Below are 15,264 nucleotides of genomic sequence, written 5' to 3' on the forward strand. Positions count from 1 at the left end.
GAAATAGCAAAGGACCAGCCCACGGTGCCTCTGGCAGCCAAAATGGGACATGGGGTATGTGTGTGCTGTCCCCGCGTGGCCTGTTTTTTGCCTGGACAGACACCTGCAACACTTTTCCGGACAAAATGGGGCAAGGGTGTGCTGCACGCTGCCCTTCCTACACCCCATTTTGGCTGGCAAAGTGTTGCAGGAGGCTGTCCAGGCAAAAAATGGGCCACTCGTGGGCCCCCGTGGCTTATTTTGGCCAGCAAAATGCTGCAGGAGGTGTCTGCCCCCCCCTTACCCCCTCCTCCGACCACCCTCAGAGAACAATGCCAATCTAGCCCTCGAAGAAATCCAGTTTGACAACCTGCTGTAATGTGGGGATGACCTTGGGAGACAGCAGGAAGAACTCCAGCCTAGATAACAGTCATGCAAAAGGTATCTCAGCCCACAGAGGGAAAAGGGATATGGGAAGCATCTTGGAAAGGAACTTCTCTAATTTTCTTGAAAAGAAAAATAGAGGAGGGGAGAAGTGCTTCCAGATTTGGAAGGCTGATGTCAGCCCTTCAAGATAGTCTAGACAAGAAACATAAACCCTAAGTAATAACCCTACAATTATTGTAAGGTTACTGTAACAAAAACTTGCATGTCGGACTCTTCTGGACTCCCCAAGTCATTCTCACATACCATTATAGTGGGACTGTTCTTTAAGCAACTTGTAGCTTGGCATGTTGTCGCCAATCACAGATATTATCCTACCATTTCAGGGATGACTATCAAATTGTATTGGTATTCCTGACTTGGAATCTTTAATTTTCCCTGCTTAATTCAATACTCAGTGCATTATATGTAAATATTTGAGGCTTTGAGTGGCAGTACCTACAGACTTTTCTGTTGTAATTTCCTGAGAAACTCTTGGCTTCCAGGTTCTCTCTTTATGTTTGAATTACCTGATCTTAATCCTTGGTTGCATGTTCCCCTCTGAGTTTTTGCTACCTTGGCCCTTTTGTTCTCTTGTGAGGCTCTTCCGATGAGACTGGGTACTGTCTGCCAGGCACTTCCTCGTCATCATGAGATGCAGTCCATCTCTTCCCAGGAGTGCCTTAAGAAGTATAGGCCATTGTCATTTGATCTAAATCTTGTTTAGTGACACCATCTATACAGTCTGTTTCTGATGACTCTGTTTAATTCTCTGCCATCTTTTTTAAGAATGTTCCTTAAAAGCAGATTATTGTTTAACTATTTACGATAGTTTTCAGAGTAGAAAATGCTCCGGAGTATAAGATGCACCTTAGTTTTTGGGAAGAAAAATAGGGAGAAAAAATTTCTGCCTCTGCCTACCAGGTATTCAACCTTAGCCTGTTCAGTTGGTTGAGTATGCATGTTAGGGCTGATAGGCAGCTTCTAAAGCACAGCTGATGGAGGTAGCTCCAGTTAGTAAAGCAGGCGAAGCACAGAAGCAGTAAGACAAGGCAACAGTTGTTCCGGGTTGCCATTTTGGCCACGGCACCTCACATTTTCAGCCTCCAAACGCTCTGTTTGAGACCCATTCAAGGCTACAGGGATCACCAAAGCACATCGCTGCCTGTCGCCGCCGGAAAACGCGATGCGCAGAGGCCAAAAATGGGGCATGTAGAGGCTAAAACACGATGCACAGAGATCAAAAACGTGGTGCACGGAGTTGGCGATTGGCAGCAATGTGCTCTTTTGATCCCCTCAGCCTTGAAGGGGTCTCAAACGGAGCATTTGGAGGCTCAAAATGCGAGGTGCGGAGCCCGAAAATGCAAGCTGTTATCTGTGGCAATCTCTGCAGTGAGGAAGAGGATGCGTGGAAGCCGAAGGGTGGGGGCCAGTGGGTGGGTGGGGCTACATTCCAAGTATAAGACACACCCAAATTTTCAGCCTCTTTTAGGGGGGGAAAAGTGTGTCTTATACTCTGAAAAATACGGTACTCTGAGAAATATTTAAACATTTGACAAGTTTTAATACCCTTCCTGAATTAGAATAAGTCAAGTTTCCACCAACTGCTTCTTCTGAAAAAACTCAACCAGAAAACTCAGTAGCAAAAAAATGGTATCTAATGACAAGAAAACAATTTTCCTATTTTTTGTATACTGTATGTGTTGAAAGTTATTCATCATTTCCTGAAGTGAAATATTTGCGCATTCTAAATTATCGTGCCAAATTTCATTGCTATCCACTGACTAAAGTCATTATTTTCTTTGAAATTTTATTAATGTATGTTTTTCAAGCTTATAATGGTGTAATTTTATTCTAATTATGTTAAAGAAAGAGTCTGGTATGAAAAATTTAAAACCCATCAGTTTTCCTTAACTTGAATAATGAAACTAAGTAATGTCTGTTGCTAATAAATGCTGTATCAAAATACGTCTTCTAATGCACCATATGGAAACTCTTATTTAAAAAAGAAAGCCTTTCTATCAGAATCAATTACATGTGCATGTAGAATTCTTCCAACTTGTGAAAGTCAGAGGCACATCTCTTCTGAATAATTGCTAGGAAGTGTGATGGGAGTTATATTTTAGATGTTGAATTGATTAGCCCTTAATAGAAACAAAAATCCAATTCTACCAAACATTTAAATTATGGCACGATTTTCAATCTTAAAAAAACTAAAAAATACAATGTACACCCTAGCTTTTCTTTTACTACTTCTACATGAATCTTAAATTATGAGCTGCCAAACAAATGTCCAACTTCTCAGAAAGTTAAAATGGGATGGCAATAATTTTACAATTTTGTTTGCCGAGATATCGATAATAGCTTATCATTTGGCTACTTGAACATCATTAGATCTCCTAACTCTAGTAATAGAAAAAGTTGTTCCTAGAAGAAATCTCCATTTCTAGTTAAGTCCAGAGATGTATAACATTTGGATTCAAGTCTATAATTTGGAGAGGGATTACAGGAAACACTCTTCTGATAAGTGACAATCTTTATAATGCAACTTTCGAAGTATTTTTAGTTTATTGTAGCAAGCAAACTAAAGTTACTTTCAAAATATAATATCTATGCACCTGAAATCTCCTCAGTAATTGTTTGCTACTTTTCAATCACTTCTAGTTTGCTAACTCAATAGCTGCTGAAGCATGTTTTTTTTTCTTATGCCTAGTGATTTTGGTAATTTAATAAAAATTGGTTAATTCAAGTTTTATTAGTAGCACTAGGCTCCTTCATTCAATAGTCCCGATTGTACTGTATTAAACACTACCAACATTCTCTTTCTCCAGTTTTATAAGAGGTGGTAGCAAAATAATTACTGAGACTTTGTCTTTCATTCTGATTCTTTACTCTCATTCCTTTATTCATCTCTCTTCACTTTTTCCCACCCTTTTCTTACAGGAATGGTAGACAACTGCCTTTCTCCTTCGATTCTCCTCATCTCTTAGAAACATGCTTATTTATGCCCTTTGGACAAAAAGCCTTCACTTGAGTCTTCTGTCCAGCTCTGAGCAGATCTGAATTACTATCTGCCTAGTAGTTAAAATCGGAGCAGCCCTGCAGATGACCCTGTGCTTGTCTCTCCCTAGCAAATCATCCTAAATAGGGCTGTTGAACAACAGTTGGAGAATAAGATAAGAGCAGAGAAGTAACTACATTTTGCTGTTTCTTATCACAAGCCACTTTGAATAGGAGAAGTTGTTTAATAAATGCTTGCCTATTAATTTGAATGTACAAGTGTTTATCTATTACATGCCATAGGCCTTTTCATTTAGGATATCCTTTTTATAATGTGATAGTATAATTAATTGTAGTGTTTGGAGCATTAGTCATTTAATCCTGCATTTGCACGCACTTAGAGCCAGCTTGATGTCGTGGTTGAGTTGCTGGATTGGAAAGCAGGACACCCTTAAGGGCATTTCAGTTCTATTAGCATTCCTAATTCAGTTCTGTTAACTTCCTAACAGTGAGGACAATTAACCAGTGGAACAGCTTGCTGTCAGAAGTTGTGGGTGTTTCATCACTGAAGGTTTTAAGAAAAGTCTGGACAGTCACCTATTCAAAATGGTATAGGGTCTCCTGCTTTAGCAGGGAGGGGGAGTTGGACTAGAAGAACTCCAACTCCCTTCCAGTTCTATTCTGATTGATCGACCTTATTGGCTTCTCTCTAGAACCCACTTGCTTTATATATCCCTGTTTTAGTCTCTGCTAATGCAGAAGCGCTATTCAGACTCTCTGCCCTTACTCTGCTGGGTAATCAACAGTAGTGGTCTTTTTTGCTCTCACACCACAGCATAGAACCCCTCAGAATTCACAGCTTCTTTGGTTGCTCTCTGCTCTTCCTCTTATGGAACTCCTCTGACAAACTCCAGTAACCTGCTTTGTCTTGGTTTGTTTTGGGGGGAAGACCTTTCTTTAAAATCTGATGAAAATCTCTAAATTATTTAACATTGGCTCATAAGATGGAGGATGCTCTTCACCAGTGTGGCCATTGGTACACCACTGCACCTCAAGGTTCCTCACTCAATGAAGAAAGAATCAAATCACAGTACTTACTATATACTATGCTGAATTATATTCAAAAGTATAGTTAAAAGCATACTTGTTGGAAATAAGTTGCGTGTGTGTGTGTGTGTATGTATGTTTCTGAGTAAACATTCTCAGAATTGTGCTACAAGAGCCATGGAACCTCTGAAGACCATCATGCTTTGCAGAATTGGAGGTAGAAGTTAACTGCTTTCAGCTGGAAGTAGTCTTGACTTTTTGTACAGTTTTGGTTTTAAATTTATTTATTTAAATGTGTGTGCCTTTGGCATCAGGTGCTTGTTGAGAAAACATAAATCAGAATAGACTGTAAGACTGAAATCTTCATAGTGTTGCTTTAAACCAGGAGTTTCCAACCTTTTGGCTTGCCTGGGACGCCTTGAGTGAAGAGGAATTGTCTTGGGCCGCATATAAAAGATATAATATAGTTACTGTATATAAATTACATAACAATGTTAAAAGTTTACAGTTTTATGGGCCACATTACTGTCTATCCAGGGGTGCATGTGGTCCACAAACCATAGTTGGACACACCTGGTTTAAATCACCTGGTGACTCACCTGGTGACTCAGTAAAAGTCATAGGTTCTTAAATTTTATAATAAGAGAGAAAGGCCTAGATATTTATCTTCTCTGCCATTAATGCTTTTCTTTGGAACAGTAATTCCATGTATATAATACATACATAAATATATTATAAATATATAATATATTAATCCATGAATATAATGCCAACTCTGCGGGGCTTCCAGATGTTTCTTACTAGATGGCTTTCTTCCTAGGCGTGGGGATAGTGTGTTTTATTGCTTTAGTTGCTTTTTAATCTCCTCTTTTGTTGTCATGTAATTTTTTAGTTGCATATTTTGTTATTGTAAACCACTTAGAATCTTTTGGAATGGGAAGCCATAAACATAATTGTAACAATAATTATCTACTAGAAAATACTTTGAAATAAATACAAGCTTTTAATATTATGTAGGAACTTATCTTAATCACCACAGTTACAAAATGAGCTAATTGAAAAAAATATGCCATTTGTTACTCATAACAAGAGCTTCTTTTTAGAGTTTGAAAGGCTGTTTTAAACTAAACTGGTTTCCTTCTGTTTCCTTTGATTCGTTTTAGTAACTCCATTTAAAGACAATATTGAGGGGAAAAAATACCCCGCAATTCTATTTTTTTGTAAGCAAAGTCCTACAGAAATTATCAGGTGAAACTCTCTGCCAAGTGCTCGGTAACATAGATTCAAATTTATTGAACTGTAGAATTCTTCTACTTGTAAAACTTTTAATAGTTATGACGACTTGAAGCATCAATATTTCATCCTCCACGGTAACTAAAATTACATAGAGTTTACACCCTCTCTCAGTTCTAAAACATCTGCTATTTTTATTGTTTGTTTTCACTCTCCAGTTTGATAAAGGATATGCTTACAGCATCCGCCATAGCTATGGAAAAGAAGGCAAGAGAACGGATTATACTCCATATAGCTGCATGAAAATTATCCTGTCCAATCTCCCAGGCCAAGGGGATTATCACGGTGAGTGCTTCTTCCTGACAGGCAGCTTTAGAAGCCAATGGATTGGTTGGCTGTATTAGTGGCAGAAGTTGGATTTGTGGCTTAAGGCAGCCTTTGCTGTCAAGTCGAGCATGCGGCTCCTCTTCTGACAATTTGTCTTATTATTGAACCAGGTCAGACAAAAGAAGTTCCTTCGGTCTCTGCTCTGCTGAGCCTTGCTGTGTTTCTTCTTTTGCTTGTTTTCATCCCCACAATGTTTCAAAGCAACAAGTGCCTCGGCACTTCTTCTTTGCCAGCAAACTGTCAAAGAGCTATAAATCATTTGACAACCCCCCCCCCCCAACCAGACACTCTCCAGAATCTATGGGATGTTATCAATCTAATGATTCATTGTCTCTAGAATTGAAACTGGGAGCACTGTAATAACATTTCCACAAATTACATACAATCAGTTTTTCTTCCAAATGTTTAGTTTTTCCTTTAAGAGATTCCTTTTTCTCTGAACATTGGGAAGTCACTTGCCAATTACAGTGAATTGTTACTTTGTCTTTTATTTCTTCCCAGTCATTTAAATCCAATACCCTAGAGCAGGGGTGTCAAACTCGCAGGCTGGAGGCGTCACGTGCTGGCCCCGCCCCCGGCCAGTTTAGTGAAGGGGGGGGAAAGTCCTGAGACGTCACGTGACATCATGTCACCATAATCACATAATGACACGAGTTTGACACCTCTGCCCTAGAGTATAGACCTAGGTGTCTAGAAAATTGTATTAAGAAGAAAATATATTGATAAATGTATTTCTTCTTTTATAAAATGGGTAAATAACTATAATTAATTTTTTCCTCATTTTTTTCTATGTTCCTCAGTGTCATTTAGGCTTGATTGTAGAATTAGAAGGCCACCAATACTGTTTAGGATACATATTTATAGGACTAAAGAGACTGTCACAATGTTAAAAAGTTTGCTAGGCCTGAACTGCCTGAATTGACACTCAAGAGTTAAACTAAGAAAGCTTTATTGCGCAGGTCATAAAACAAAAAAGGGTTCTTATCTGAAAGTGATTTATTGCGCACGCGTTACACATTCCAAAATTCCTCTCTTTTTTGTTCGGCAGCCAACTTGGCAAACGTAGCTTTCATTATCAAAATGTAACCAATTAGTTACTTCTGTTTCATTTACTTTTATTATTTTATTATTAAAGTTTGTTTATTAATTAGAATATTTTCTTAAAGACTATTTCTTTTCTAAATATCAGCAAAAGATATGCGGAAGGGAATCAGCCACGGTCCATTGATCTCCAACAGGGTGTTTTTTCCCCTGACAACTTGGTAGCAGAGGATGGTTTTTGATGATACCAGCTGAGATGGTTACAATTTATGGCTGTATTTTCCCTTCATGCTATCTAAAGATAACCGACTAAGCCTAATTAGCAATGTCGGAGAAAAAGAAAAAAAAGAAAAAGAAAGATGGGGCAAGCACAGATGGATCAGCTTCCTCTGACAAGGAGGCTCCCTTGGACACAGAGAAGCAAGATCAAAACGTGCTTCAGGAACAACAAATTCCTTCAGGTGCCGAGCCAAACATGGGAGAAGGAGCTACAGGACGCGACATCCACGAAACGAGGTCAGTGGTTCCTCCTCCTAAAATATCTCCAGGAGATTATGAATTTTTGGGGGCCAAGCCAAAACTTCCCACTCTGCCAGAGCCACTCCATTCCCAGACCCTCGCAGATTATCAAACGATTGATGAATGGCAACTGCCGGCAGAGTTAAAATCCTCCCACGCAGAAAGCAAAGTTTATGACATCTCCCCAGATGAGCAAGAAATGCAAAGCTATCTATATCAAATAGAACGTTTAGAAAAATATGCTAGGGAGGCGAGAGTGTGTTTTGAAGAGATAAGGCGAAGTAGAAGAAGCTCCCCCACTCCCAAAATGTCTGAGGACGCCATCTTGTCTTCTTCAAAACAACAGCCTAAGACACACCCCACAGAGTTCACTGGTCAATTAGAACAAAGAGACATGTACACGTCACCGAGGTCACGTGGTCCCTTTGAGCCCATTGAACTTCAGCATACGTATAGAAAGGAGAGGCAGCCAAAAAGTGAAGCTGCACTGCCATCTGCTGGCGGAGAAAAATTATTACAGCAAAAGATTAAGCAATTGGACCAGATTTTCAGAGATATGTCTATGAGTCCTTTAGAAGCCAAAACTTTGTCTCCAGAGGTTAAGTCTTCAACACCCCCTGGCGGTGTGGAATTCTCCCTAGATGGAAAAAGGCAAAGCCAAAGGCGAATTCGAGGAAGCCAATTTGATGTTGCCACGCAAAGGCCAATGATGCAACCCCAGCATCCCCTGGTTCAACAACCAGCTTTGCAACCAGAGCAACAAATCATTCCTCAGCAGGTATTCACAGTCACCCCCTTGACTGGTGAGTCCAAATTAAAGGAGTCAGGAGAGAATTATAAAGCCTGGGTCAGTGAAATTGCGCTCTTGCTTCGAAGAGAAGGCACATATTCCATGGTTTTTAATCCTCCCCGTCAGCCCTGGACACCTGCGATAAGAGATCTCGAAAACAGAGCTATCACGACTTTACTCATGTCAATGGAAATTGAGATCCAAGGTATCTTTCCACCTGATGCAACTGCCCAAGAAATATGGGCTATTTTGGAAGATTGCTACAGGCCCGTTTCAATTGAATCTTCATGTTTGCTCATGTCTGAGTTCCATGGTTCGAAGTTGAAACCTGGTGAACGAATTGGTGGACATTTGACCAAACTGAAAAGAATGAGAAGTGAATTGAGACAAAATGGCCATGTAATCGATGATATCCAAATGATTAGCATCATCATTAACTCATTGAATTATGAATGGAAAGATGCTGTTGCAAAGATTAACTACGTGCCTATTGCTCAACGCACAGTTAACCACGTTTGCAGACTTTTAGTGGAAGACGAAGCTATCAGGTTAGCTACCCCACATCTACAACGACCTCCAGCACCAAAGGCTCCAGCCAGACGTCCCTTCCGAGGAAGAGGCTACGCTCCAAGGATGCCAAAATGCTACACCTGCAACCGTGTGGGACATGACACCCGGGATTGTCCCCAACGAGTTCCAGCTCCCGCCACGTACCAGCCCAGAGGAACAGATTCCAGAGGCAGAGGTAGAGGCGGAAGACAAGGTCGTCGTGGTCCAAGGCGTGATTCACAAGCTCCACTTGCAACACTGGCCATAACCAACGTTCCACAACCTGATCCAAAGTTCGACAGACGTCTTTTGTGGACTTTAGACAGTGGAGCAGCTGTGCACGTTACCCACAGAAGGGAACTTTTCACAGAGATGGGCGAACCAGAGCCCGAGTATCGAGAACTGTATTCCTTCACCAACCACACTTGCAAGGTTATGGGAAAAGGAACTGTTTACATTGAAGAGCTCGATACACACATCCCTGATGTTTATTACATACCTTCAGCAACCAGTAATTTGCTTAGTCAAAGTCACTTGTCTAGAGAGTTAAAGTTCCAGGTTCACCACCTCGAAAAAGCAAGTTACTTAGTTAAAGATGGTGATATTGTTGCTGAAACCATGCTGATTGGTGGTGTTTATTACTTAAAGCCAAAGCCTAAAGGGCAAGCACAGGCAAGTATGCAAACTCCAAAAAGGCACAACGCAAACCCAGAGAGAGTTGTCCCAGAGAGAGAAAGCGTTACTGTGCCAAAGGCTCCTAAAGCCAACAAACAAAGAAAACAGAAACAGATTGCTCAAAGCAAGCCTGAGGGTCCTCATGAAACTGTTAATGTTGAGAATTCACTAACTGGTAAACCTTTGCATTCCAGGTGTATTCACAAGTGGCACAGAAGATTGGGGCATGCCAGTTTCCGTGTTCTTAGAAAGATGCCGGAGTTCGCAAAAGGTTTGGATCTAAAGGGGTGTAAGGTGTTTTTGGATTGTGCGGTTTGCAAAAAGGCTAAATCCAAGGCGGCTGCAATTCCCAAACACGCTACACGCCGGTCAACACGCATTTTTGATTTGGTACACACTGACATAGTGGGTCCTTTCCCACCAACACTTGGTGGCAGAAAGTATTTTTTAACAATTGTAGATAATCATTCTAGATATGGATTTGTATATCCTATGAGAGAGAAATCTGAGACCTTTCAGATCTTTAAAGACTTTGCAGCGTTTGTTTCTACACAATACCAAGTTCGCATCGCCAGAATCCAGAGTGACCGTGGTGCAGAATTCATGTCTCAGCGTTTCCAGGACTGGATGCGTAAGAATGGAATTCTTCATCAGACATCTGCTCCATATACACCGGCTCATAACGGAGTCGTAGAAAGAAGACAAGGGGTTCTACAAACCATGATGCGTTGTCTTCTAGAAGATGCCAATCTCAGTAACGCATACTGGGGTGAAGCAATCAAATATGCAAATTACATTGTCAACCGTACTTGGAGCAGTGTAATCAATCAAACTCCTTTCTACATGCTATATGGCTACAAGCCTAATCTCAAGAACCTCCATATTTTTGGTTCATATGCTATGGTGAACACTCCCTTAAGTCAAAGAAGAAAGGGAGGTGCAGTAGCAAAGAGACTGAGATTTATGGGTATTGATGATAATTCAAAATGGTACAAATTCATTGATACTAAACATGTGATTGTCATTTCACAATCTGCTAATTTTGAGGAAGACATTGACTGGTCCAGGATTCATTCCAATGATCCTGAAGTTTATTTTCCTAGAGATGGTGTTCCAGATGCCACGCAGCCTGATGACAATTCGCAGGCAGATATTCCTTCTACCAGTTCTTCACAACCTGATGTTCCGTCTTCGCAACCCGCGGATGCTGATGCTAGCGATGAACATGAGGACGAGGATGATGATGAAGAAGAAGAAGAAGACTGGTCTGTTGCTCCTAGACGCTCCAAGAGGGCCACAAAAGGAATCCCTCCACAACGTTATTCATGGCAACTGACAAAAACACCAGTACCTTTGATTTGCAACGTTACTCTTCCTCCAGAGACATTCACACAAATCAAACAGCTTCCTGATTCAGAACAAGACAAGTGGTATGATGCAATGCAGGATGAAATGGACAGTTTAAAGAAACTTAATGTATTCACACCTGCAAAACCTCCAGCAAACAAGAAAGTCATTGGCACCCGATGGGTCTACAGAATCAAGAAGAAACCGAATGGTGAGTCTTTATACAAAGCCAGACTTGTAGCTCAGGGTTTCGCTCAACGTTATCCTGAGGACTACACAAACACTTACTCACCAACAGTCAGAACTGAAAGTGTAAAAATTGCCTTAACCACTGCAACTATTCTTGGTTTAGAAGTTTTTCAATTTGATGTGGACACAGCTTATCTACATGCAGACCTAGATGAAGAGATCTACGTGAGAAGCCCTCCAGGATTCCGAAAGCAAGAAGGGGATACCTGGTTCCTGAACAAAAGTCTTTATGGTCTGAAACAGTCAGGTTTAATGTGGTATTTATGTCTTACTGACAAACTAAATTCAATGGGCTTTATTAAGTCCGAAACTGATGAATGCGTGTTCACAAAAAGATCTAACAATGCATATGAGATAATTCTTGTTTATGTTGATGATATTGTTTATATTGGTCCAAATAAGAAAATGAGTGAGATTTTTGCTAAAAGTTTGCAGAGATACTTCACACTAAAATCTTTAGGACACATTAGCACTTATTTAGGTGTTCAAATTGAAAAGACACAGAAGGGGTTTAGTCTTTCACAAGAGGAGAAAATTGACCACATTCTACATCATTGCAACATGAAAGATGCTAGCACAACAAAGACACCCATGCAAACAGATTTTCACAACTTAACACATGAACCAAGTCCTGAGTTCGAGGATCAAACACTCTATCGTTCAGTCATTGGTTCACTATTATACATTAGTAGTTGGACCAGACCTGACATCGCACTTAGTGTTAATCTTTTATCACGACACGTAGGTAAGGCAACACAATTTCATTGGTCATGCATTAAGAAGTTGTTGAAATACCTAAAACACACTAAACACATGAAGTTATTGCTAGAACCAACACACACTGATCAACCAAAGTTGATTTGTTTTGCCGACGCCGACTGGGCGAGCGACAAGAAGTCACGCAAAAGCACTTCTGGTTACATGATGTTCCTAAATGGTTGTCCTGTTTACTGGCAAGTGAGAAAACAGAGTTTTGTTTCATGTTCATCTACTGAAGCTGAATATGCTTGTGTTTCAGATGCTTGTAATTCTCTAACGTGGTTTGATGCTTTGATCACAGATATCTGGACACGTCCGATTCGACCAATCACCGTGATGGAAGATAATGTATCTGTTGTTTATATTTCTGAGTCACATTTTACAGGTTCTAGGTCCAGACACATTGACATTCGTTATCAAAACACAAAGCAATTAGTTAAGCAAGGTTTTGTTAAATTGCAATATGTTTCTACACATGATCAGATTGCAGACATGCTTAACAAACCACTCGCCGCAAATCAACACGAATATCTGCGAAAGAAGATGTGCCTTAATTGATGATTTGATGACGTCAGCCCAGACTAGCAAAAGAAGGGGTGTCACGATGTTAAAAAGTTTGCTAGGCCTGAACTGCCTGAATTGACACTCAAGAGTTAAACTAAGAAAGCTTTATTGCGCAGGTCATAAAACAAAAAAGGGTTCTTATCTGAAAGTGATTTATTGCGCACGCGTTACACATTCCAAAATTCCTCTCTTTTTTGTTCGGCAGCCAACTTGGCAAACGTAGCTTTCATTATCAAAATGTAACCAATTAGTTACTTCTGTTTCATTTACTTTTATTATTTTATTATTAAAGTTTGTTTATTAATTAGAATATTTTCTTAAAGACTATTTCTTTTCTAAATATCAGCAAAAGATATGCGGAAGGGAATCAGCCACGGTCCATTGATCTCCAACAGGGTGTTTTTTCCCCTGACAGAGACAGAGAACTGGTTTGTGCTTAAGGTACCAAGTTAGAAACTAGGAACCCATGAGTTTTAATCCCACATTTGATATGGAACCAGCGGGATGATTTTGCACCAGTCATTCTCTGCCAGCTGTAGGAAGCAAGCAGTGGTAAACCACTTCTGAAAAATCTTGCCAAGAAAACTGCAGGGACTTTCCAGGCAATTACCAGGAATCAATAGTATTAAAATATTACAGGAGAGCCCCCTTGCTCTAGCAATTAAAGCACTAGACTAGATACTGGGAGACTGTGAATTCTAGTCCTGTCTTAGCCATGAAAGCCAGCTGGGTGACCTTGGGCCGGCCACTTTCTCTCAGCCCAACCCATCTTACATGGTGGTTGTTGTGGGGAAAATAAGAGAAGGAATATGAAGGTGGTAATCATCAACCCTGGATATGTTTATCATCTTCAGTTATTTGTAAAAATAATAAATATGTACATACAGACTGTACATATATATGTTACGGTGAAAGACCGAAATCTGGTGAATGTCGACATTCACCGGTGAAAGACCGAATATTTCATTACATTGTTTTACATTCGGACCTTCACCGGTGAATGTCGACATTCACACAGTCGCTTGGTGTATGTCCGAAAATACCCTTATCCTCTCGACACCCTTACCCTAAATCCCCTTACCCTAATACCTCGGCTCCTCGCTTCCTTTTAAGCGTCTTCTATTCACGGAGGTTTTTTTTTTAAAACCTGCGATCCTTAAGACGCTTAAAAGGAAGCGAGGAGCTGAGGTATTAGGGTAAGGGGATTTAGGGTAAGGGTGTCGAGAGGATAAGGGTATTTTCGGACATACACCAAGCGACTGTGTGAATGTCGACATTCACCGGTGAAGGTCCGAATGTAAAACAATGTAATGAAATATTCGGTCTTTCACTGGTGAATGTCGACATTCACCAGATTTCGGTCTTTCACCGTAACATATACAAATGTATGATAAGGTACTTCCATCTACATTTGTAAGTTGTGTGCAGCCAATGATGTCTACAGATTTCACTAGCAATAATCTAATTTGATTATAAATCATTTATCATTTAAACTGTGACACTTGATTTTTAAGTCAGTGTGGATAATCCCAGTGAAATGAATGAAATGAAAGATTGTTAGGCACCAAGTTTAACTACTGTTAGCTAGTCCTCAAAGTTATGATGTGTTTCTTTCCACTCAGTAATAGTACACATATTTTGAATTATTTGTTAATTACTGCAGTTTCTTCTGGTGATATAATTGCTGTTTTATATGTATAACCTTTCATGCCCTTTGCAGTTTTGACCTATTGTATTTTTAGCTCTCAGAATAGCCTTTCCTAACCTGAAACATTCCAGTTTGGCCAGAACTACTTTCAAATATCAGTGCCAGCATGTTGGTTGAGAATTGTGTCAGGTTATAGGGCAAGATTACTAAAGAACCAGAAATACTCACGCTGAACAGATCTTGTTGAAAAGTTTGCACACTGGGGTAGTTATTTTTCTGTATTTAATAATCTGAGAGATAATAAATAAGCATTGTTTTCTAGATTCACGGGTGCTTTGCTATGCCAATTTAGGAATAACTTTTACTCCCCTTTTTCTTTTTGTTAGGATGCCCATTTCGCCACACTGACCCAGAGCTGCTGAAGCAGAAGCTTCAATCATATAAAATACCTCCTTCTGGAATCGGTCAGGTACAGAATCTATTCTTCTGATATGTTGGTAATAAGGCAACAGAAATATATTTTTAATTTTATTTCATAATTATGGACAATGAATGCCATTGTCTCTTAAATTATAGCGTACAACTTGTTATGATGTTCTCACCTACTTGATAGACATGCGCATGCTTTTAAAAACATCCTTAATGGGCTCTCTTGTGGTCTTCCAATCCTTCCTTTCCTGTTAAAACCTGTAAAATTGCAGACGAAAACCACAGAAATAGTCATCAAGTAATATTTGTGATGCTTTTAACATTCCCATTTAATGGAAAGGCAGAGTATAACTTATGCTTTGTATGTGGGTATGTGAGTATATACCAGTGTTGGTGAGCCAGTGGCCAGCTGGTGTTGTGTACGCATGCATGCCAGAAACTGGAAAACCAGGCGGCCGATGCACATGCGCTCCCTGGAAACTGGAAGAGCAGACACCCGGTGCACATGCTGGAAATATGATCTTCCAGATTCCGGTGCATGCATGCGCACTGGCCACGATAGTTGCACGTGCATGTGAGCCAAAAACCGGAAGACCAGGTAGCCAGTGCACATGTGCATGACAGA

General features: G+C 40.1%; 1 protein-coding gene across 1 annotated transcript in view; it reads left to right on the forward strand.

The window, feature by feature from the left end:
• The window catches only part of PRIM2 (DNA primase subunit 2), a 95,907-nt gene that overhangs the window by 63,648 nt on the left and 16,995 nt on the right, over positions 1–15,264 (forward strand). Inside the window, exons 11-12 of the mRNA XM_081942585.1 lie at positions 5,901–6,027; positions 14,597–14,679. Coding sequence (XP_081798711.1) covers positions 5,901–6,027; positions 14,597–14,679 — 210 coding nt within the window. The remainder of the gene's footprint in view (positions 1–5,900; positions 6,028–14,596; positions 14,680–15,264) is intronic.

This window comes from Natrix helvetica, assembly GCF_964273705.1.
Source record: "Natrix helvetica genome assembly, chromosome: 2".
Taxonomy (NCBI): Eukaryota; Metazoa; Chordata; class Lepidosauria; order Squamata; family Natricidae; genus Natrix; species Natrix helvetica.